General features: G+C 37.0%; 1 protein-coding gene across 12 annotated transcripts in view; it reads left to right on the top strand.

The window, feature by feature from the left end:
* The window catches only part of LCORL (ligand dependent nuclear receptor corepressor like), an 81528-nt gene extending 59292 nt beyond the window's left edge, over window positions 1-22236 (top strand). For 5 of the 12 annotated variants that reach the window (XM_068188756.1, XM_068188760.1, XM_068188758.1 and 2 more), the window contains 2 exons: window positions 367-5243; window positions 21702-22236. In XM_068188756.1, coding sequence (XP_068044857.1) covers window positions 367-5243; window positions 21702-21742 — 4918 coding nt within the window. In that variant the 3' untranslated portion in view covers window positions 21743-22236. Of the gene's footprint in view, window positions 1-366; window positions 5244-21137 lie in introns of those variants that run through there. The other 7 variants (XR_010998591.1, XM_068188766.1, XR_010998588.1 and 4 more) reach the window with 6 other exon arrangements.
* The last annotated feature ends 1599 nt before the right edge of the window (window positions 22237-23835 follow it).

The following is a 23835-nucleotide window of genomic DNA, read 5'->3' as shown; positions in this document are numbered from 1 at the left end:
CCCAGTTAGTGAAATGAGAGTAATACCAAGCTTGCCAGGTTCTTGGTGAGGTTTTCTTTCATTAATGGTTAAGATAAAAGTTAACATTGTCATAATTACAGTTAGGTTCAAGAAGCTTTATTTCAAATTATTCCTTTTGCCTTTAATTTTTTTATAATTATTTTTCTTAATGGTAGTTTAGTGCTATCACTGATAAGATGCACATCATTGCTAGTGACACTTGCAAGTATGATTGAGTACTGCAAATAGAACAGAACTGTTTTGTAAACATCAGGGTTTTAGGCTTGAGTTTAACCATTATAACAAACATTAGATGTGGTGTTTTACTGTAATTTATATTTTGTTTTGATTTGTTTTCATTTTCAGTTCAAGCTCAACAGCTGATGCAAATTCAGAGGAAACAGCTAATTTGGAAAAAGGAAAATCAACATTAAACAAAGTTTTGGAGTCTTTTTGTTCATATCACTGGCAACAGACTTTGGCTATGTTAAAATTCCTATTACAGGATGAAAATGTTCCTATAGTTTGCAGTTGCAAGCAAACACATTTGGTCCACTCTGAAACTCCCAGTTCCCTTACTGAAGAGGATATTCACGTTCCATTTTGCAGTTGCAATGGACACATGCTGACAAAAAGGTGCTGTTTACAAAATCAAAGGCCAAACACTTGTTTACCACCTCTGTCTGTTTGTATTAAAGATTTCCATTCTTTGTCATGCCAAGCTGTAGCAATTGGATGTATTAAGACAATGGTGAACAAAGCATGTAGTTCTCCTAAGTATTGTGCTGACCAGTTGCAAAATTATAACAGACATTCTGTGAAAGCAGCAGCATGTACATATTCAGCTAAGGACTGTGACCTCTTAAGCAGCATTAAAAATTCAAACAGATCCCGCAGTCCATCACCACCTCCACTATCACCTGTACACAGTAAGGAATTTGAATTGTCAGAAGGAATGGTTATGGACTTTCCAACTTTAGACAACAACAAGCTTGAAATATCCATCAACCAGCCTCCATCCCTCTTGCCAGCTGAAGGAAGCAAGGGAGAGTTTGAGTATGAGGGTAAAGTGTGCAAAGGAAAAGAGATTGATTATTCAGATGGAGCACTGGGATCAGCAGACCAAGAAAGCAGTGATGGTTACATGAACTCTGAGAAAGGTGAACATTCTGCCATTTTTCAAGATTTAATGGACCGCATTAATGAGAAATTGAAATCAATAGACACTACAGATCTTGCAACAAATCTTGTAAAACTTTCTAGCAGTGACAGGGCACCAGAAAATGATGTCAAATTAGGAGACTTCATAACTTCTCTTTTGCATAATGCTAAGGCAAGTGATTACAGCTTTATGGAATTACTTCACCAACATGATAAACAAGTGGAAAATAAAATTATTCAGACAAGATTTCGCAAGCGTCAGGAAACTTTATTTGCAACTTATAATTCTCCTGATTCACCAGTCATTCGACGACAGTCTTTGCAAATCAAGAGGGAGCTTGCAAGCCTTGATGAAACTCTTGTAAGAAAAAAGTCAATTTCTGAGAGAAATGCAAAGAAATCTACAAAAAGAATTGCTAAAATGCATCCAAATAAACAACATAGTTTTACTGTGATAGAAGATGAGACTTTGCAACATCTTGAAAGTAAGTCATGTGTGAATTGTCAAACCAAACCAATGTGCTTTCCAGTACACCAAACTGAGTCCTTCAATCTACCTCTTACTAATTTTCAGACCAGCTCCAGCTTTTTAGTTCTTTCAGAAAACAGTGCTATTGCAGCCAGCCAGGCAAAACTCCCAAATACACAAGGAGATTGTGCAACCTTAAAAGAGACTGGTCAGATTCCTCTGAAGGATGAGAGTAATGAAATCTTGGGTAGAACTAAACGTAACATTGTGCCTCCTGGGTGGTACTCTGTGTATGTAACAAACAATATCATGTTTAGAAAGTCATCCAGTACAAAAAAGTCCTTGAAAAGTTTGGAAAAAATGAGAATAAATAAAAATATTCATGCTGAAAGATGCAGTGACATAAATATAAGCAAAATTGTGAGAGACACAAATCTGCAAGTTGTTGTGGAGCGTTTAGAAGATACAATAAACTTATCCAGAAAGACTAGCAAGTCATTGTTGGATAGTTACAAAATAAGCCAAAAATTAAAAGATAATGCTTATGAACAGGTTGTGAATCCAGCTACTAGAAGGGGCTTACCTTTCACTCTGAGCAAAATGGAATGCACAGGACAAAGCTTCCTTCCACATTCACATGTGCCAAGCAGCAGTAAAATCAAAGCAATTTGTGTTGCATCAAACACACAAGAAACTGTTATAGATCAAGAAATTAATGATGGCCTTTTGAAATCTCTGACCTTTAATTCAAGCAGTTCAGCTTCCAGTAATGGGGACTTGCATGTAACTTCTGAAGCTGGGGAGATCTCATCTCCCTTAAATTACTCTAGTCCTATTAAGCTTATGTTTGTCTCAGAAGTTAACAGTCATGAAGGAGTAAAATACACTTTGACATCTGCAGCTGCATCTTCTAAGGGAAGCACAGATCTTTGTTTGTTTCAGGGGCACACAAATGCTTTGTTAGATAAACGGGCCACAGGTGACCTTTCTCATGCAGTCTGTGTCAAGGATTGTGATTGCAGTGAAAATGATACTAAGGAGAGGTCAAGCTGTGTTTATGCGGAAGCAGTTACAAGCTCTTGTCCAGTTGGTCAAATTAACATAAATGACTCAAAAAAAAATGATGAAGTTGTGGAGAAATCAAGCAGTAGCAATGAATTAGTTTTCAAAAGAAAACCTGGTCGACCAAAGAAAATAGGTCCTCAAGTAGTTAAGCAGGTTAAGAGACCCATTGGACGGCCTCCTAAACCAAAAATAGACATGAGTGGAAGCACAAAACCTAGACCTGAACTTAGCTGTGGTGGTAAAAGCGTCAAGTCTGATGCAGCAGCAATGGAAGAAGTTAACAGCAACAAAAATATTACTGTGACAGTTGTTTTTGGAAGGTCAAGAAGAACTAAGAGACATGTTTCTGAAGGTAATCTAAATCTCATCAGCATTCTGCCCACACAACATATTGATTCTAATTTTGCCAGTGATCCCAGCAAAGCAAGGCACAATGCAGAAACTGGAAATGCTTTGACTGAAACAGCAAAAGCTTTCCAGAATCCTTCTACTGAAAAGGAGGTCTTTGGTTATGACTATGTCAGGCCTATCAAGAGTAATCTGGCATCACCACATCCTTGCAGCAATGTTATACGGCAGATTAAGAAACCATTAACCACTGTTCGAAAACCTGGCAGGCCAGCAAAAGTAAAAATTTCCGGCATATCAGTGACTGTCAGTAGACTTTCACCTCAAGAAAGAAAAGTGAGTATCAGCAATGGTTTGCCTCCTTTACAACAGCAGAATGTGTTAGTAAAAAACATACCACAGGAAAGAAAAAATCAACTGTGCAATAATATGGGTCAAGTGAAGAACATGCAGAAAGATTCTAGAGAGGATGGAGCACACAATATTAGTACAGCAGTGTCAAGAAAACGTGAAATTCCATCGAGACACTCTGCTAGAGACAGAAAACCTTCACTGCATTTTTTGCATTCATTAGCATCTTCTAGTACATTTACTTGTAGAAGTGCCTTACTACATAAATCTTACAAACTCCATTTGAAAAAAGCTAAAGAGCGAAAGGAAAAACTTACACAATCAAATCAGTGCACAGCATCCAGAGATACCTCAGAACAGAGAAATCCAGTAAATGCTAAAAAGGATCTTAAGGATGGTGGGTTTGGGCCCATTAATGAGGTATCATCAGATCCCATTTTTTCATCAAATCCCTCTCTCAGGTGGTGGCCTACTTCCACTTCAAGTGACACCTTGTTGGAAGAACTAAACAATAGATTTGAACAGATGACTAATACCTGGTTGAGAGTGGGGGGAAATGAGTTTGACAAATGTCAGTGTGAAAAAAGGGATCCCATTGAACGAGACTGTAATACTGAAATGTCAGACCCTTTAGACTCCTGCCTTGTAGAACTTGAAACATCGCCTATAAAAATGCTTTTCCAGAAAAAGTGTAATATGAATGAACTCTGCACCTGGTTTATGCAAACTACAGAAACACAGTCTCTCTCTCTTGTGAGAAAGGCAAATGCTCGCAATCCCTTAGAAGTAGTTAGTACTAAAGAGATAAAGATGGAAACTAAACAATCTGATCCTAGCACTTGCCCTTTCAGAAAGCACTTTAAAAAGTTTGCACTATCCTCCCCTTCAAAACCAGCAGGGAAATTGCAAATATTGCATAACATGGTGAGGTCTCCAGTCTTAAGCATGAAAAGTAATTTCACTTTAGCCAGATTAAAAAGAAATGAATTTAAGAAGTTGCAGCGTGATAGGTGGGGCCAAACAAAAAAGCTCTATAATCAGGCTCCTGGAGGCTGGAAATCAAAAAAGAAAAATTTACAGTTATTTTGCCAAAGCCAATTGTTTAAAAGTACAGCTGGGGAGACCAATGATGAAACACCCAAGCTGCAGGAGAAAAATACAGTAGAAATCCAGCCCACTCAGACTTTGGTAGAGTCTCAGAATAGCCTCTTGCCAACTGAAAATGAAACCAGAGATGCATTTGTTCAACAGATGATGGGATCGTCTGACTTTAACCCACATCCTGGTTTAGCAAATATACTTAAGTCACATTCAGAGGCAAATGGAACAATTCGTTGCCAACAAAATGCTAGAAAAGAACAAAGCCAAGATAAACTGTTTCAAAATACTTGGAAAGCCAAAACCTTTAAAGACTGTAGGATATTTCTGAGAAAAATCAACCATATTGAGCAGCACAATTCATTTAAGTTAAATAATGTCATTTATTCTCCTGAAACTGTCGACAGTAAAAGCACTCAGGCCTATATGGAAGAAAAAAGACATCCTCTTTTAAGGTCCCATTCTACTAAACAAAATACCTTAAAGAAACAAGCAAATGAAGTGGAAACATCTAAAGGATCTAATTCTTCTAAAGTGATTGAAAAGCTGGATGGCCAGTTTCTCAGCAGAAAATTAAGTAGTGGTGTAAACCAGGACGATAATCCTGCTGGTAGTTCTGAAGGTCTTACTAGAATAAACAAAAGGAAAAGTCCACAATGGGAGACCACTGATACAAATTTAAGAAAAAGGCATAAGAGACAATCATGCACTAGTGGACAAATGGCACCTTATTACCCAAAGTACCAAGTAGGTAAGTTATTGTTCCCCACTTCATCTTAAAATTGAAATCCTAAAGAATTGGACAAGTCAAACAACTAAGCACTTTTTTGTTTATTGCATGTTATTCATTTTAATTTCCGAAAAGTCATAAAATCAAACATTGCATAACATCAGAATAATTCAGAAAGTGCAATTTTAAAATGTTTATAATGTTTTGCACCATTCTTTCAGCTCTGATAAGCTAAGCAATATAGTTTAGACAGACAAGAAGTCAAGTTCTGACATTCTGAAGTCAGTCACAACTGGCTATTGACTTTAAAAGGAACAGAATTTCATTCCATTGTGTAGTTTCTCATAGTGTGAGGAGGAGTAAGCTGTAAAATGAAGCATAAATTCAGTGCATTAGCATATAGCTGGTTTTAAAAAAAATATTGTTGAATGATTCCTGTTACAAATCTGTAATAGTTTTGTAATTTTACATTAAAAGATAGTATTTTGTACTTCTGAAAATGGGTCAGAGACCCATTTTAGTATCCTTTCCATGCCAAATGAAATCTGCTGGCTCTAAGGGGTTTGCACATTGAGTCCTTACACAACAATTTAAAATGCAAAATTATTTTTCACAAGTACAATATACAGTTACTATGCTAAATACTTTGGCTTGGAATCTTTTTAGGCTAGTGTGAAATTAAATCATTTTTTAAAGATAGGTATTTATAAATATATCGTTATACAACTGTGATCTCAGAAAGGCCATTATATTACTTAAAAAGAGGGCACATTTGTGTAATTATTTCTTCTGTTGGGTGAAGAGATATCCTTAAACAGAAGTCTTAACTCATTTCAACAAAATTACTAAGGTGTGAAATCCTTGCCAAGTAAAACACAGCTCCTGCAATGTGATTTAAATTACTGCCTTTGTAAAAACAATATTGTATTAGCTGATCTGATATATTGGCCAAATAAAAAAACCTTATTCAAAATATCAGAGCAAAATCTTAGGTCCTCCTTTGTATTCTATCTTGTAAAAAAGGATCTTCGATAATAAATGGAAAGGCTAATTTAAGTTGTAATATAAACAATATAATGGCTCTTGTATGCTTTGTTTCTTTTGTACTTCATGTGATATATAGAATTCTTCATATTAAGCTCATTCAGTATAAGCCTGCTTTTTCCAAAGTACAGCATTTTTTATCTATGGACTACTCTTTTGTATTTGAATTCATTGATTTGGGGCCAAGCTCAACATAAATAATTTGGTTTTAAGAAGTTCAAACTTTGACACAAAATTGCTGTAAAAAAATAACTAGGAAAGGAAAGGATAGAACATATCCATTTCTATATTACAAATTAAGAAAGAGCTCTCTCATACTTGTAACTTGTTGAGAAAATGTTACATTCCAATTATATTTATCTGTAAATGTTTTGTTTCTATGGTAATGCAAGACCTGTTACTGTGATACGGTCTCATGTTAGTTTTAATTGGGACTCAATTTTATCTACCTGATAACTTTCATCCTCTAGTTTTTGGATTTTCAGGAAATCTGATAACTATTTTGATATTTTACATTATTTCATCTACAGTTTTTGTTATTTTCCCTTTTTCTCATGGTTTCTCATATCAGTCATTGTCTTTAGAAAAGCTGTGATAGGAGCTTCATTGATGAAGGAAATGTTAAAAGACAAAGAATGCTGATTCTGGAATTGTGTCCATACTTGTAGCCCCAGATCTTTATTAGGGGTACTATTGCACTATCAGAGGATTGTCTGATATTGGAAGGATGTCTTGTTTTGGTGTGTTGATTCAACATCGTGTACCCTCTGCACCAGCCAAGGAAATCATACAAACATTTTTAGTCTAATATGGCTACTCTGTAAAAAGAAGCAACATGATTTCTAGCTGTGCATGCATGTGACTTCAAACGTAATTCCTGCTTAATGCACATGAAAACATCATGTTTCGTTCATATGTTCTTTGGATTGTATTTTTGTTTATGTGGTATCATAAACTATATCATTGTTCTGTTGTCATGCTTGAAATGTTGCTATAGACACATTTATGGTCAGTATTTGAAGTTTTTCTAAAGCTTTTATGGATCTTGGGGTCTTACCAAATGTTCTTAAAGAGACATGTTGTGATGCTGTTTTATTGTGAAACATTGTGGCAGGTGGGCGGAATGTTGTTACCAAATTTTTTATGTACACTTGGTTTTCATTAGCATGTACAAGCAGGAATAAACAATTGAATTCTTACAGCTCAAGGTAGTTTTCAACAACTAGAGCTAGCCATGCACTCATTCCAGCAACAGAAAAGAGTTAATTGCTTTTTCTCATTGCCGGTTGTATTCAAGATAAGGTGGCTGGTAGATACATGGGTCCATTTGATGTTTGTTGCTACTTCTGAACTGTTACTTCCACAATGCATATGATGTGGTGAAGGGCAGTTTCCTTCTACTCTAAATCCATCTTCTGGCAATTTTTATTTCTTTAGCAACACTGAAATGCTATTATTCTCTGTTCTGCAAAGAAAATTGCATAAGAATGTTTTTAGGAAAGCATTTGTTTTCACAAGAGTAATTCACTTGTAACACTGAAGGTCACATTAAAATGCTTTTGGACTTGGGCACAAGGTTTCAAGAAAGCCAAGCTAAAATACAGAAAAATATTAATCCAACAATAAAACTGGGACTTGTAAAATACTCCATTTTACAATCTTACAATACACTGAATATTTTAAAAATCTGCTTCAGAGTGTGTGGACTTCATACAGATGGAAAAGAGATTGTGAACCTTCTACAGTAGCAGGCAGAGCTGACATGACAGACCTATGCTCTTGGCCTTCATATCAGGGTGGGAGTTTGCATACAAAAGCTTTTAAAAACCAATTTCTATCACTTAAATTTAGGATATTTTCATCTAACATGAACTTTTTAATTTTCGCCCTTACGTTTTTGCTTTTCTTCAAGTAGTCTGGAGTTTTAGAACAGATCTATTGGATTTGTCAGCAGAGAATATGACTTTTCAATTTTAATTTTTTATTATGTTTGAATGTGCTTTTTATATTCTACCTTAATGAAATCAAGTTTATGCAGTACTTGAAAAGAGAATTTGCTAATTTTTGTGGTCAAAGTTGGCTGCAAGAGTGAAGAATCATATCTATGAAAACTTTGGTGTTGTGAGTCTAATTGGTCTCTTCATTGGGCACATAAAATAACATCCATATTAACACTACAGACAAACATTTTCTTAAACTTAACTTCCATTACTATAAGTTTGCTACAAATACGAAGGGAAAATTTTGTGAATTTTTTCTTACACATCTGTGTTAGAATGGCTTTAATATTCCAGTATTGTTGCTTATTTGTCTCATGGTAGTGCAACCCAGTAATAATAAAGCTACAAATGGGATAATCCAGTAATAATAAAGCTACGCTTCCCTACTACTGTGAATGACCTAGTGACAAACAGGATTTGTTTTAGCAGGTTGTTCAGCTTTCATGAACGACCACATTCTACACCCCTAATGAATGACAAATTTGAAATATTGGGTTAGGAAAAGTGCAGAGGAGACATAGTGTAACAGTCATTAAATCTGCTGATTTTAAGAAGGCACTTTCACAAAGGCTTTTCATCAGAGGGTTACTTGGCTCTAAAATAAATTTCACCTGTGAAGCAGAGTAAGCAGATAGAAATTTTCATACCTGTAGTTGCTAGACAAGAAGTTAGCTTTTCACAGGCAGACATAAACCAAAGAACATTAACAGAAATATAAGAAGAATATGAAATGAATGACTGTTCACAGTAAGTGGGCCATTTTTAATGCAGAAATGTAAAAGCAGGAAGGTACACTTGATACATAGTTGGCTATACGTGTGTGGTAAATCCTTACTCATTTAATGAACTTCATGGTCTCTGCCTCATTCCCCATGATGGAGCAACAGCAGCTCCCGTGCCACAGTCTAATGCTCCATTTTGTTTTACACTCTGGAATGCTACTTGCCTAATTACATGCTCTTCTTTCCTTTTCTTTTTCTTACATCAGGTGATCTGGTGTGGGGTGTGTAGGTTTTGGGTGCTGTTCAGTTTTAAACTGCAGTTATTTGCATATTGCCTTAGAGTATGCTGTTACTCATCTTCTTTTGAGGGTTCTGAGCTAAGGATTTTTACTCTTGCTTCTTTGAATAATGGACTTTTTTTAAAGAACTTGGTTATGAGGTCTTCAAATTTCTTTACGTGCTAGGATATGTAGTTTTCTGTAGCTTAGTGCCATGATCATTAAGCCTTTGTGTAGGATTTATATACCCAATTTTATACCTAAGCTGGGGTGCTTTTTTCATCATTTTATTCAGTATTGTTTTGCTGTCTGTTTTTAATTTTACCTCTTCAAAAACTGAGAAACTCATGGTTATATTTTCCTATTTGTCCTTGGTCCCGAGGAAATGGCTACATTTTTCAGCTTTCTTTAGGGAACTGGTAATACTAAATAAATATAGACAATCTTCAGTCTTTCTTTGAAAGCATTTTACTAAAAGAGAAAATAGCAGTTTTCCAAGGCCTGCACAGTGCTTTTGAAAATCTGACAGTACATATCCTTTTAAAAATCCTCTCTACTGTTGAGAGTTCATGACCTTAAAGCAGAGCTTCTGTTGCTGTTAGATAGAAAAGCAGGGAAGCCAATCAACAAAGCCTGTGAAGTGGTAACCTGTAAATTAAGTATTTATGTAGTCTGACCATGACCAGAGCAGATTAATTTTGCTGAGACAATTCCACATTTTGGTGTTGAAAATAGTTCAAGAGAGATGCTGTAATTCATAGAGGCCTATGTACTGTGCCTTAGTTTGCATTTCTCTCTTGTTTATATGCTAAAGCTAGTGCTGCTTTTCAGTTTTCACCACATAAAGTGTCTTCTACTGGAATCTTCAGTTAATTACATTCAAAAAGTGCAGATTCTGTTTCCAGAATTGAGGGGGGAAATTTAAAATGGTGTGACAAGACTGGGTTGTTGTTTGCATGTATTCTTGGGTAGATTTTCCTTTCCTAATTCATCTTTCACTCCTCAAAGGATAGTTTTAGTCAGACCCGTGATGGTTTGAGATCTTTTTCAGACTTTTAAGCCAAATATTATGCCACATTTATTCACTGTTCAAAGGACACTTGTGGTGTCCTTTAATTTTGCTAGAATTGTACAGTTGTGCCTTAAAGATATTGTTTAAGCAACCTTTGAAACTAGTAAAAATGTTTTTATTATTTGGTAACTGGATATTAATTTAATAGAAATAGTAATTTCACCATTTTTTAAGGACAGCATTTCCTTATCAAAGCCCTTTTTCTCTGCAATGTTTCCTGTGGCCAGCATGGAAAAGACTGGCTCTCTAAAATGTCCTTGAATCTTGGGTGTCACTGAGAATGCTGAGTGTTTCTGAAAGCTGTTGACAACCTTCAGGTTTTAATTAAGACAGATATTTTTATAATGATCAACAACTTTGATGGATGGATATATCTTTCAGATGGATATATCTGAAAGGAAATTGCTGTGTACAAGAAGCCTAATATTTTAAGAGCAGCGTTTTGCCAGTATTGCCGTGCACACCCCACTACAGCATCACGGCTTGGCAGGTGTGCCCTCGCTGGCAGTCGGGGCAGTGTCCTGCTTGCTGTGCTCAATGTCATCTCAAACGTGGTGCTGGTTTGGGGTGTGTGATCTGGATAAAGAAAGTTTATGGAGTCCTCATAAGCCATGTTTACTTCATAGTTATTCAAAGATTTTTATTATTAGGTATTTTGAAAGAAATTAGAGGAAAACGTTTGGAAATCAGAATTACGGGTTTTACCAAATACAGTTATATAGAAATGTGTGATACACAGACCTGTACCTGAATATATTTATATAGGGATATGTGCTATCTGTGAACCTTTCTAAGGTATGATTTTAAGAAAAAATCACTTCTTTGAAAAATTGCAAGTAGAACCTTGATTGAGATGCCAATTGGGAAGTTATTTGGAATTTTTTACTTTGTTGCTCACAAGGAATTTTTTAATAGTGCTTTATAAAAAACTAGAAAAGTAAAGCTTATTTCACTGCTAGTCAAATACAAGATTGAAATTATTGTAACTGAGTAATAATTAATATGTACTCCACAGTCCTAACCAGGTTAGAACTCAATGTTTTGGTTGGTTGCAGTGTAACTTGGTAAAATAATGCTGTTCTTGAGACACATCTCTCTCCATTGTCTCCTTTCAATGCATGAGGTATCATCTTGAAAACCGTCTATGAAAACCACAGTTTTCACATCTCCTCCATCTGTTATTTCTTTTCTCCCATTGTTGGATTGCCAGCTTTCAGCAGAGTGACTTGATTTCTCATCTAAATGCTCACTTTATACTTCATTCTCAGTGTCTGATTTTTCATGAATGTTTTTTGTTAATTACTCACTTAATAAATCAGATTATCTCTGTTTTCCCTGCAGTTTTGTACCTTTTTGTAAAAAGGTGCACACTTCTTCAAGGAGGGTGATGAGCCCAATTGGGATGTCAAGTCATTGCACATCAGCTCTGCTCCTGTAGTGAAAATTGCACCCTTGCCATTGGCTGTTTCTTTCTGTGTTGGCTGAACTGCTGCTTTCTGTATCTCATGACACTTACTTGTGGTGTTGCAGCAGTACAGCATTGACTTGTGCTTCATCTGTGCTCCACGATAGCTGCCTGTGCCTTTGTCCCAGCAGTGCCTGTCCTGCATTGGTACAGCACCGGGCTCCTGCCGAGCTGTTGTTCATTTCACAACGTTGCTGTTGCTCCTTTTGTTTATTCAGACCCACATCTGAGCCGCGGTTCAGACCAGCCAGGCCATTGCACTCTGGTTATTCCATATTTCTCTGCATTCTGCCTCCATACTTTGCTCTCCTTTAGTACTGAACTGTAACTGATTCTCAGATCATGCATCAGCTTTCCTTTTATCCCAATCTGTGTGTTTGTGAGTGCCAAAGGATATTCTGCAGAAGACAAGTGCAGCCCAGTTTTATTCCTGTTTTGATTTTTTACTACATGTTTCTCATTGTGTACTTTGGCTGGTCCATTCTATCTGGTCGATACACCTGCCAAGAGATTTTTAATAGCATGAGCAAAATGTCAGTCAGGTTTTGTCACAGATTTCTTCAAACCCAGGTATGGAAATTGTTTTGTAAAAAGCCATACCAGATTTTTAATACATTTTTTCATATTGAAGACCAGGTAATTTATTTTTTTTCCTACAGTGTAGCGATATGTCTTTTCCAAGATCAAGATATTTAAACAGATTTCATCTTCCTGTCTCCATGCTTTTGGGCCAACAGCTGAATGCTTTATAACTCTAGAAAAGTTACAGTTTCTGCTGCCATATTCATGGCAAATTGCACATTCTGTTCTTGTGGGACAGGTCAAGCAATTTTTGTTTCTTTGCATTTTTTCATAACTGAAAGGGGACCATTTTTTGATGCTGATTCCTCTCATGTTCCAGACATCAGTAAAGGCTGTTTAGATTATTCTTCAATTTCTTCGGAGTACAAAAAATGGTATCTCTTTCTGTGTCAAGAGGATGTAAACCTTTAGTGAGAAACTTCATGATTTATGGAGGCAATGTCCCCTTTTCTGTATTCTATTCTTTGGTTTCAGTCTGTCTAGGTTTTACTATTTGATTTATCTTAGCAACAGCAGAAGCTCACCTGACTTATCTCTGCTTTATTGGTTCCTTACCACAAATTCAATTTAGCCATTTTCTTTCAGTGGCTGTGCCACTCACCTACTCTCCATCCTCCACTCTCTGCCACATGCTCCTTTCTGTCTCCATTCCTGGGCATCCATAAGAGGAATCTGCTTCTCTCTTTTTTCATGGTTTATTTGTAAGTGGGGCGGGTATCTTAACTTGACTGCATCTCTTTCTTCAGTTAAGATCAACTTTAGACCTACTTTTCTTACTTCATGTATACCAGTAGAAAAGGCCTTAAAATAAACTTAGGACTAAAAATACTTTTAGAAGTGTAAGTCTGGATTTCTGCTTGGTTTGGGATGTTTTATATCAGCTGTCAAGCCATCAGTGAGTAATGTGATTACAATCAAGTTTTTCCAAGCAGGTCTTATGTAGGTATTCTTACTCTTTGTTTTCATTTTGTTGCTCAGGGTGGAATATTTCTAAATTATGATTCTGCTAGGAATCAGAATAATGACACATTTCATATTAAAATGCATGCATACATGAAAATTAAGATGTTCAGGGAAGTCAGTCTTTTCAGATGGATCTTGTCACAGGTTCCTGTTATCTAAGGTGTGGATTTCACAAATACTCAGAGATTATACTTGATATTTTACTGACACAAGCCTGGCCTCAAAGCTGTCTTATCTCAAACTATTGAAATCTTGGTCCAAACAGTGGATTATTTCCCTGTGCATGACATGGAAACCTAGCTGAAAAAATCTTGTCTAGAAGCTGTGAAAATGACTTGAAATATTTTTCTTTAAAAATAAATTCTTATTCTCACTTGAATTGTGCTCTCTTGCATATGTGTAAAGTCTTTCATTTTGAATGCAGGGTAAATTTTAGGGGGAAAAAATCTACTTAAAGATAGGCTTCAGTGTTTTTATTGGGGCACTTAGCATAATTTTCAAAACATTCAATAATAATAATAATTTATTTTTACAATTTAAAAAATCTATTTACAATGCAAGTGAATATTTAAGAACTATACTTAAGCTATATATAGGTATCAGTTCTTAAAATTTGGTGGTTGTTGTTACCTGTCTTTCTAGTTTAAAGTTCTTGATGTGTGTTTGAATAAATTCTCTTGTGTATAATTTGTTGCTGACATTTCTTATTTATCAGTTTACTACTTACAGCTGGTTTTAAATTACATTTAAGTAGTAGAGATCTCAGAAAAGGAAATTACTTATTTGCAAATTGCTGTTTGACCTTCCTTAATTCAGAAGTCTGGTGGATTTTAAACCACCCAGGGACTGTCTCATTGTATTTCTGAGATGATCTCTCTCCATAACATAATTGCATTTATAATGTCAAAAAACTATTATGGATTAAAGATTTGAGCTCAAGTGACAGGACTTCCATAGCTGCATTCATCCCAGCACTGAGATGGAGGCATTGTGCTTCCTCAGAACAGCCTGAACCAGCAGCACACACTGTTCTGAAGCTCCAACCTCGCCTTATTGCGCCTCGTCCCAAACCTTTTATAATTATGATTAGGTAGAAAAAAATAGTAAAAGCTTTTCTTCTGTTGTAGTATGTTTGTAAGTCAAATACAATGGTGCTCATCTGCACAACAGGCTTTTAGGGGTTTTATTTTATTTGCATGCTGCTAACTTCTAGTAATAACTAGAAATTAGATTTCTTTCAGGGAACTGATGATCAGAGGAAGGCTTGTTTCATGGTGGTGCCTGGAAGCTAAGAATTCATTATGTTCCTCATCAGATTAATGATGCTGCCTTTCAACTGTTAGAATCTTAGCTGCTTTTTGTTACCAAGATCTTTTAAGACAGTATGCTATGAACAATTTGAGATCATAGGGTTATTTTTTTTCTTTAAAAGGTTATGTACTATCATCGCTAGTAAATTATACCCTAAAATTGTATGACTTCTTCATGCCCACTTCAGTGACAGCTTACATTAATATTCTACTTCCTCGTTCTTGAAAAACCCTGTTGCCTTCTGTGGATTGGTAAAGAACCTGTAATAATGCAAAACATGGTGATTCTTGTCAAAAAGATCACTGTTCTACAAAACTTTCTCAGGCTGCTTGAAAGGGAAGGAATGTTGTTGCTATTTAGACCTTTCAACATATATTCAAGCTTGTGCTGTATTATTGGGAGCCATTAGAATGGAGCTCTGTACTTCCACGGCTGTGCAAGCCTGATTAATTTTTAATTTATTTTTAAAAAGAGTTTTAGTTCCTGAATTCTTCAGTGAAATTTCAATTTAAACCTTTTGTGTTATGTATGATCTGTTGTGTGTAATTTTCTGAGGCTGACTGGTTTTGGGGAGAAAGTTATGTCATTTCTCTACCTGCACTCTCAAACTGTTGCCATCCACTCCACTTGCCAAATGTTTACCTGAGAATAGAACCACCTGCTGTTCAGTGTAATGTTGTGCTGTGGTCTTTGAAGATGAAGTACCAATGATAAGCACTGCGATCTAATTTTGTCACTGTGCAAGTTATACTTAAAGCTTGAACAACGTGTTGGTATCTCAATATATAGATTCAGACAAAAGCTACCAGTTAGTAATGCTCTTTCACTGACAGGCCAAGAGTGCTCACAAATTCCTAGTTGCCTCTTGTTGCTGTCTTTCTCATATATTTTCTATGTATTTCATTCATATTTCCTTTTTTTTTCTTTTTTTTTTTTTTTCTCAAACCAAGAAAACAACTCTGAGTTAGTCTGAAGAGCAAAATGAACTTTCCACCATAATTTCAGTCTGGGATTATGGCTGGTTCTGACTTCTCACCTTGTCTTTTTGTCTCCATTCAATTCACCTCCCATCTTGGTATTCTGTGCTGTTTTGTTTGTCTTAGCACTCCAGCTGTGTTAAACTCAGCTCTTATATCTAACTTTTAAGACTCCCTGAATATTGTTTATTTCCCCACCTTGCTTTGATTGATTTCCAGGGCATTTTTTTCTCTGATTCCCAAATGAGATTCCATCCACACAGCTGAAATATGCTGTTTCATAGTACAATGAGAGTCCAGTTGGTAAATGGAAATGAGACATTAAAATTTTCTTTGTAGATTCCTTTGCTGCTGGGTTTTGGCATTGTGGAAAAAATGAGTTTAAATTTTGGAGACAGTCAGACTACGCATGCTTGATTTACTGTCTTTTCAATATATATTACATTACCAAATCAGTCTCTGTTGGAAGTCATACGGAGGCTACTGTAGTCATTGTAGATTTTAACTTAGTGTATTTCACTGGTTCCTTTTTTGAGAAATTGTTTGAGCAGAGTTTGCGTGAGCACATTTTTTTTAATTCTGATGAAGTTTTACTGTTTCTACTCAGTGTTTTTGAAACCTTTCTGTAAAAGCCTCGAGTCAGTGCTGTGTCTCAGATGCTCTTATGCATTCCAAGCTACCAGTCTGCAGTCAGTGCTGGCAGTGTTTAACAAGTGCAGTTTGCAGAACTTCTGTCAGACAGGAGGGTAAGAGCCAGTTTGACCTTGCTCCAAAATAGTGGGGAAGGAGATGTTCTTGTCTGTAGGTGTTACAAATGACTTAGAGAAACACAGCCCTGCAGTGATACTGTCATAGCCGTTTTACAGCACACAGCAGTGATGGCAGTCTGATGGGAAATGCTGAGGACTGACCTAACAGATAAGAGATATTTTTACCCATTCCTACTTTTTTCTTTTTCCTACTTTTTTTAACATGTTGTGACAAATTAACTCAGCAAATATAGGGACTTGAGCTAGCCATGTTTTTTTTTAACTTTATCATTTTCATACAACAACAACAGGTGTCAAATGTCCTGTTGTTCCAGAAGAATGTGGCTCCAAACTGCAGAGAAAATAAGCAGATCAAAGAATATTATTTTCCTTTTGTATTTGGCAGCCTCAAATTTTCTGGTGTTGCTCTCCCATCCTGCCATTAAATATCAGTATTTATAATAGTATAATGATGATTTGGGTAAAACTAAAGAAAGAAATGTGGATTTTCAAACAAAAATAGTTGTATTCAGGCTGTTTTAACAGGAGGTGTGCAAAAGAACAAGGTTTTCTTTAGCACTTACGAACATGGGGAGGCCACTCATTGCTTACTTTAGCAGAAGGCTGAATTCAAACCTTTCTATTTATTCCTTTTTATTAAATGATAAGAGAAAATTTCTGTGGGGAGAGATGATCCCTTTAAGCCCCAGCAGGTCTGGAAACTTAACTACACACAGGGTTCTCTGCTTAGCCAATGAGACCAGAGAGGACCTGAGAGTGCATTGATGTCACTCTGATCTGGCTGCTGAGTTAGAATCACACAGGGGTGATTTGTTAGAACAACCCAGGCAATCCATCCTTTCTGCAGCACTGTTGAAAGATGGTAAGTTCAGAGGTGATTCAGTAATGGTGATAGGGGAACGGGGAGTTACAACACACACAGAACCATCCTGAAGTCCTCACTGACTGTTCCAGACCCATCGGTTTGGCATGCAGCAGCTTCCAAAGAAAGCCCAGAGCAGATGAGGGCATTCCCAGCTTGCAGGGAGCCAGCAGCGTGTCCTGTCACTGTGCACAGCGTGGTGTGCCCATGTCCTCAGTGCCACACCTGCCATCCCTCTGGGCTTCACATGGCTCTGGGGAAGATCAAACCTCTCTGACACTGAATAGGCCCCTTTGCACAGAGCCATGGCAGAGCACCTGCTGAGGGGCTTCTGAATTTGGCTCCCTGAGACATTTTTTCAGATTCCTCTTGTTTCAGATCAAAAAGTGTAGTCACATTTCTATATCCCTTTTTTTTCTGTTTATTTTCTAAGAAAAGACAAGAATTATATGGATCAGTTATTATACATGGTGAAATATAAAATCTTTTCAATTAAGCAGGAAATATGTTACCAGCACTTCAAGACTATTTAGAGAAAAGAGCTAGGAAAGGGTAGTATAATTAAAGATGAAGAAAAAATGCTGAATTTTCAAGACATCTCACTAATTTGTCATACAAATTGTGGAAAAAATGACAGTGGTTATAATCTTTTTCACTGGGATTTGAACACTGTTGTCCTGTCTTCAAATTCCCTAGTGAAAACAGAGCTATTGGATAAGCTGTGGCTGGAGTTTATGATGTTCCATGTCACAAAAACACCTGTAGCTGCCTTCCACAATTCACATGCACAGAAGCTGATCAACCGAGTCTGTCCCAAGTGAGTAAAAACAAAACAGATGATAATTGCTGGCATGGTAAACACATGGCATCAGAACTGGAAATTCTAACCTTTTTAGAGACCATTTGGTGAGGTCAGTATGTGCCTGTTGTCTAGGGAATTAAAGGAAACTCCATCTTCTTACTGGTGTGAGTGTTGGTAGTGCAGAGCTCCAGGGGGCTGTAAAGTGGGGATACTCTTCCAGGGCTCTCCTGAAATAGGCTCTGTGGCTTCTGGGACCATCAGGCTGTGAGTAACATCTTCTTTTGCTAGGAATGCTTAATGCAATGTGGAGCTTGTGCAAGTAGAGTGGAATAAAATTTTGAGTAGAATCTATTGATGGATTTGAATGGAAAAATTCAACTGCTTCTGTTTAACTTTATTCCTTTAATTACATTTTCTGATTTAAAAATATTTAAATAGACCATTTTTTTACCTTGTTACATCAACAGCTGGAATATAAATCACTACAGGTGAAGGAATGAAAAGCAAGATAAAAGACTAGATTCTTCTTGGTTAACAAATATATTAAAGCAGATCTCTAACCATATTATTTTCCACTTAATTTTTATCAAGGTACATTTTTTCTAAAATACTTTAACTTTTTTTGTTGATGTTACCCATACCAAGACACTGGGGCAAAAAATTAACATTTTTCTGTTCCTGTTTTTATGCATTTATTTAAAAAGCAAAGTCTTGAGTTTCCTAGAGTTCTTCTCTGAGAGGTAAATAGATGACACGTGAAAATTATCAACACAATACTCCAGTTCTAGTTTTGCAAATTCAGTCCAGCCTATTGTACCTTGTACAGAAACCTGTACAAACCTAAAATATGAAGAGTAGGACAGTCCCTGACAGAGCTGAGTCCTTGGAAAGGCTGTTCGATGCTGTAATAGCACTCAGAAGGAATGATGGCCACAGTTGCACCAAATGTAGGACACACTGTTACCACCAGCAGCTAGTTTGGAAAATGGCCCTTACCAGTTTGGTACAATTCCCATGCCAGGTGTATGAAGAGCCCAAACCTTTGGCTTTTTCTATCTGGCACTTGCCCAGTATTCAACACAGTTTATCTGTCTACTGCTTTAAAGCCAATAGAAATTCTGGGGTTTAAAGTACTTTGCAGATATATACTATTTCATAGTTTGCAATTTCTTGATTCCCAAGGCATTTATGTTTCTTTCAGACAGTAACCACCACTAACAACAAAAAAACCCAAAACCCAAACTACCCCAACCCTTAAAAAAAACAAATCAAAACATTCCTGCCCTATTCCTTCATTTAGCTGTTGGGAAGTTGTTAGAAGTTGTGTTTTGCTATATGGCCATGCTTGAAAAGCACAAAATCATTAGGGATGAGGAAAGCTGCTAAGTGAAGCCTTAACACCATTTTCCATATGCACTTAATCCCATGGTCATAAGAAAAGCCTTTGACTTCCTGAGGGCAAAGATCCAAGTCTGAAGCGGTTGTCAACTGAAGAAAGTAACCTTGCTGACTGAAGTCCTTTTCCTGCAGGAAGGAAAAGATGACAGCAAACAGAGGAAAAGGGCACAAGGCAAAACAAGACAAAAGATAGAGGCTGAATAATGATGCAAGCAAATGCAGAGCATGGGGAAAGTGCACCAGTTTAGAGGGGTGGGAAGTAGTGTTAGTAAATGAGAGATTTCTGTTTCACTGCTATGTCAGCACACAGCCTTGAGGGGTGCTGATATTAAAATGTAAAAGAATTAAAACTGTTTCTGACATCTGTGACAAACAGTGAATTGTCATTTTAGCTGTTGCCTAAGCTCTTTCCCTTTTGCTGTGACATAGAAAATGTTTTAATCAAAGTCAGTCATTGGTATTTAAGTAAAAAAAGGCAATGCTTTAGGGTATAGTCCTACACTGACTGACTGTCCTCAGCCACTCTGCACACCCATGTGAGCACTACACTACAGCACATTCAGTCCTTCAGAATGAGTACTGTGATGAACCTCTTTTCCTGAAATGCAAATAAAAGCTGTTTCTGCTGCTTAAACACCCCTTGGATAGGAAACTGCTCAGATAGGTTTTACCATGGTGATTACCTCCTATGCTTAATTACAGTACTTAGAACATTATTTTTAGTACCTCAGAAATATTTTCAACTTTGTCATTCTATAAGTTCTCAAAAACTTTGAAAAGGATGGTGAAAAACAATGTATCACACACAGGGGGACAAATCACTGCAGGAGGTAGAAGGTAAAATACAAGGGATGCGGAGGTTTGGAATGAGGATTGAAATTGTCTTCCAAGTGTGTTTTATGTCTTAAAGCACTTCTGAGTGCTTTATATATTAAGGAAGACATTTTTGATTATGAGGATGGTGAACCATTGAAACAGGTTGTCCAGACAGATGCTGGATGTCTAGCCCTGGAAACATTCAGGATCGGGCTGGATGGGGCTCTGAGCAACCTGATCTAGTTGAACAGAGTTGAAGTAGATGACCTTTAAAGGTGCCTTCCAACCCAAACTGTTTGAGGATTCAATCCACACATCTGTCCTTTGTCTGCTTAGTGACCCCCACAAAGGACTGGGTTTCTTTCCCTTCCTGTATTACTACCTTTTCCCCTAGATTTAATCAAAATACTGTCTATATTTGAGTCATTCCATGGCTGCACTAAATTAATAGTCAACAATAAAAACAAGCCCCAAACTCTTGCCCAGTTCCTGCTCTGTACCTTTACAGTAGTCAGCTGGAGATGACTGAAGCAAGAGCAGCTGTTACTGCACCTCCTGCAAAGGAACAGCACAAGCAGGAGACTGATCTGGGACTGACACTGCCAATGGACAGGGCCTCAGCCATCCCCACACAGACCAGCCCAATCTGCTGCACAGCACAGCACAGTGGGGTTCTAATCTCGGTGTTTCTGGAACATCGTGCACTAAAACAACAACAAAAATCCCCAGCAGAATACAGATCTGCCACCACCTCATCTTGCCTCTTATCAGCTTGTTTGCAGGGCAAGAGGAAAGTGTACTAAACTTTTTCTCATTTTTCCCCCCTCTCCTACCCCCACTTCTTTTCTCACAGCACGCTACAAGTGAAAGTCTCGGAGCCGCAGAATTCAATAGACATGAACACAGAAAATGAACATTTGAAGTCCATAAAGATGTGCCTTAATCAGCCCACTGAGTGGAATCTGAGTTTTTCAGCAGCATCTCTCGCCAGCTGTAAAGTTTTTAACCAAAATCTCCAAACTGATGAGAACAAATAGATTGCAGCTGTTCTTGCACTATTATTTTGTACATTGTTCCTGATTTTTTTTTCTGCTAAATAATAAGCATTTATTACATTGATCTTGAAATGATCTTGTGTGATTTGGCTTTATATACTACTAGCATTATTCAGTTTGATGTACTTTTTCTTTTCTAAATATGAAGTTTCACATCTGACCATCATGAAATTCTTGCAGTACAAATTTATATCAGAATCAGATGTTCCCCTTTAATAGTATTGTGATTTTTCTATGTTCTTTAAATTTAACTATGGTTTCCCAATTTTATTTTTGTGCACGAAAGTTAATATATTATGTAATTTGTGGCATAGGTCACCATGTAAAGGCTTATGGTAATAATTCAAACAAATCTGTAACAGGTGGAGACCGACTACCTCGAAGCAAAGCAGTACAAAGGTAAATCACCTGAGGAGATCTCCTTCACCAACGGATTGAAATGTATGGAAGCACCAGTTTGTTTCTGCAGTATGCTTTCATCTTCACTTACCTTGAGAACTTCTGTGTGACAGTGTTTAATGACCCTAATGTCTGAAAGAAAGACCAAGCCTGCTGGAGAATCCCGTGAAAGATTGTCATTCAACAAATCTGTATCTGCACTTTTTGAGGTTTCTGCTAAATGGTCTTTCTTCCCATTTGTTTTTATGAATTTATGCCTGCCACCAATTAAAATGGATGTAAATGCTCTTCCTATTTCATTTTTTCCGTGTACTTTGGAAATTCAGTGTAAAATCAAAATTTTATCTCTACTCAAAGAAGTAGTAAATGGTTGTAGCTGACTACATTGTAGACATTCCATGCTTAAATGATCTTGGCAAGGTTCATGTGCTTCGTTCATCAAAATTTTATTATTAATACAGCTATAAAAAAAGTGTTAGAATAAAACCATATAATATACTTCTCTTTTCTGGAGTCATACATTCAGTAGCTAGAGTAGAGGTTTCTTAATTCTTGATGAGTTGTCTGTCCTTTACTTGACAAGAACTAATTTTCCAGAAGGAAATTTCCTTGGAAGACACTGTGTTTTATAAAACAAAGGTTTTAAGGATTCACCTTACAAAAATGAAGATGCATTTCCTCTTCAGAGAGGTTTGTTGGTTTGCAGGTGCAATCCAGTAACTGAAATAAAGAGAATGTTATGAATTCTGGTGGCACAAGATCCCAAGAGGGTATTGAGTCACTGAAGCATTGGACATGATTAAAAGAATGTGATTAAAAAATAAACATACATCATGTTTCAAGCTGTTTAGAAGGTCTTTATGTATTTCAAATGTTACATGCACGTGGATTCTGTGGGGAAGAAAGCCAAAAGGAGAATTAAACTTCCCAGGGGAGAGGAGCTGAAGCTGACTTCAGTGGAGCCCCAGCAAAGCACAAGGATCAGAAAGGAAGCAGGCAGGACATAGGAGTCTTACAGGCACTGGAGCCAACACAGCTGGAGCAGTGTTTGTGTGCCCATGGGAGGAGATGCCACATGGATTTCTCTGATTTCAAAGACCCAGTAAATACCAGCACCTCGCTGCTTTGGACATGTCTCCCTCAGGTCCAAGCAGAAGCCTGGTCTTTGTTAACAAATTATTATTATTAATTATTATTCCTTTGAGTTTTAGTTGGCTGCTCACTCAAGGGTTTTCAGGCACAACCCAAGCTCACCAGCCCCTGCTGTCCTTCTGCCTGGAGAGCAACCTGCTGAAGGCCTGTTCTCAAGAGAAGCTGCTTTAGTGCATAGGCTGAAGAGACTGAATACACAAGCAAACAAGAATCACAACATTGGTTTAAAGAAACAAAAACTAGTGTGGGAATAAACATGGGATCTAAGTTTGATGAGTGATCACTGCTATTTTACCGTTATTTAATAGGCAATCTAGGTCTAGTTCATGATTGACACTGTTGTGTTTAGCCAGTAAAGAGAAAGGGCACACAATAATTGGTCCAGAGAAACAAAGAGGTTGTTTTTAAATAAATTAAAATATTTTAGGAATAAAATTTAAGGAATAAAATGTTATTCCTTAATTAAGAAGCTGGGAAGTTATAACACACAGAATTAAAGTAAAAAACAGTATTATTTTAGCTAGAAGGAGTAATGCATACCAAGAAAAGATGTTTTTCATTGCAAGGATGACAATTCCAAGCTTGGCTCCTTGTCATCTTTGGATGTATTCTTGCTACCGTGTGCTTTTCTCAGGAAGTCAGCTGCATACATTGAAACCTTGATCATCAGTAATAGTGAACTTTGAGAGACAGCACACATCTGATTGTCCCACCCTGCAATTCTGCAGACACCCCTCCTGAAAAGGTAAAGTAATTTTACAAGAACACATCAAATTTTGTATTACACAGAAAACCCTTCCCTTCACAGAGAATTGGGCAGGCAATGTTCCCAGAGGGGCCGGAAATTCAGTGCCAGTTTCTGCTCAAGTTTGTGGCCTGAAAGGATCACAGGGTAAGTCCAGCATGAAAGGACATCAGGAAGGTCCACAGTTGTACACCCTGCTC

Source organism: Anomalospiza imberbis, chromosome 4 (assembly GCF_031753505.1).
Source record: "Anomalospiza imberbis isolate Cuckoo-Finch-1a 21T00152 chromosome 4, ASM3175350v1, whole genome shotgun sequence".
Taxonomy (NCBI): Eukaryota; Metazoa; Chordata; class Aves; order Passeriformes; family Viduidae; genus Anomalospiza; species Anomalospiza imberbis.
Note: the sequence above shows the minus strand (reverse complement) of the source record. Positions and strands in the feature narration are given on the sequence as shown.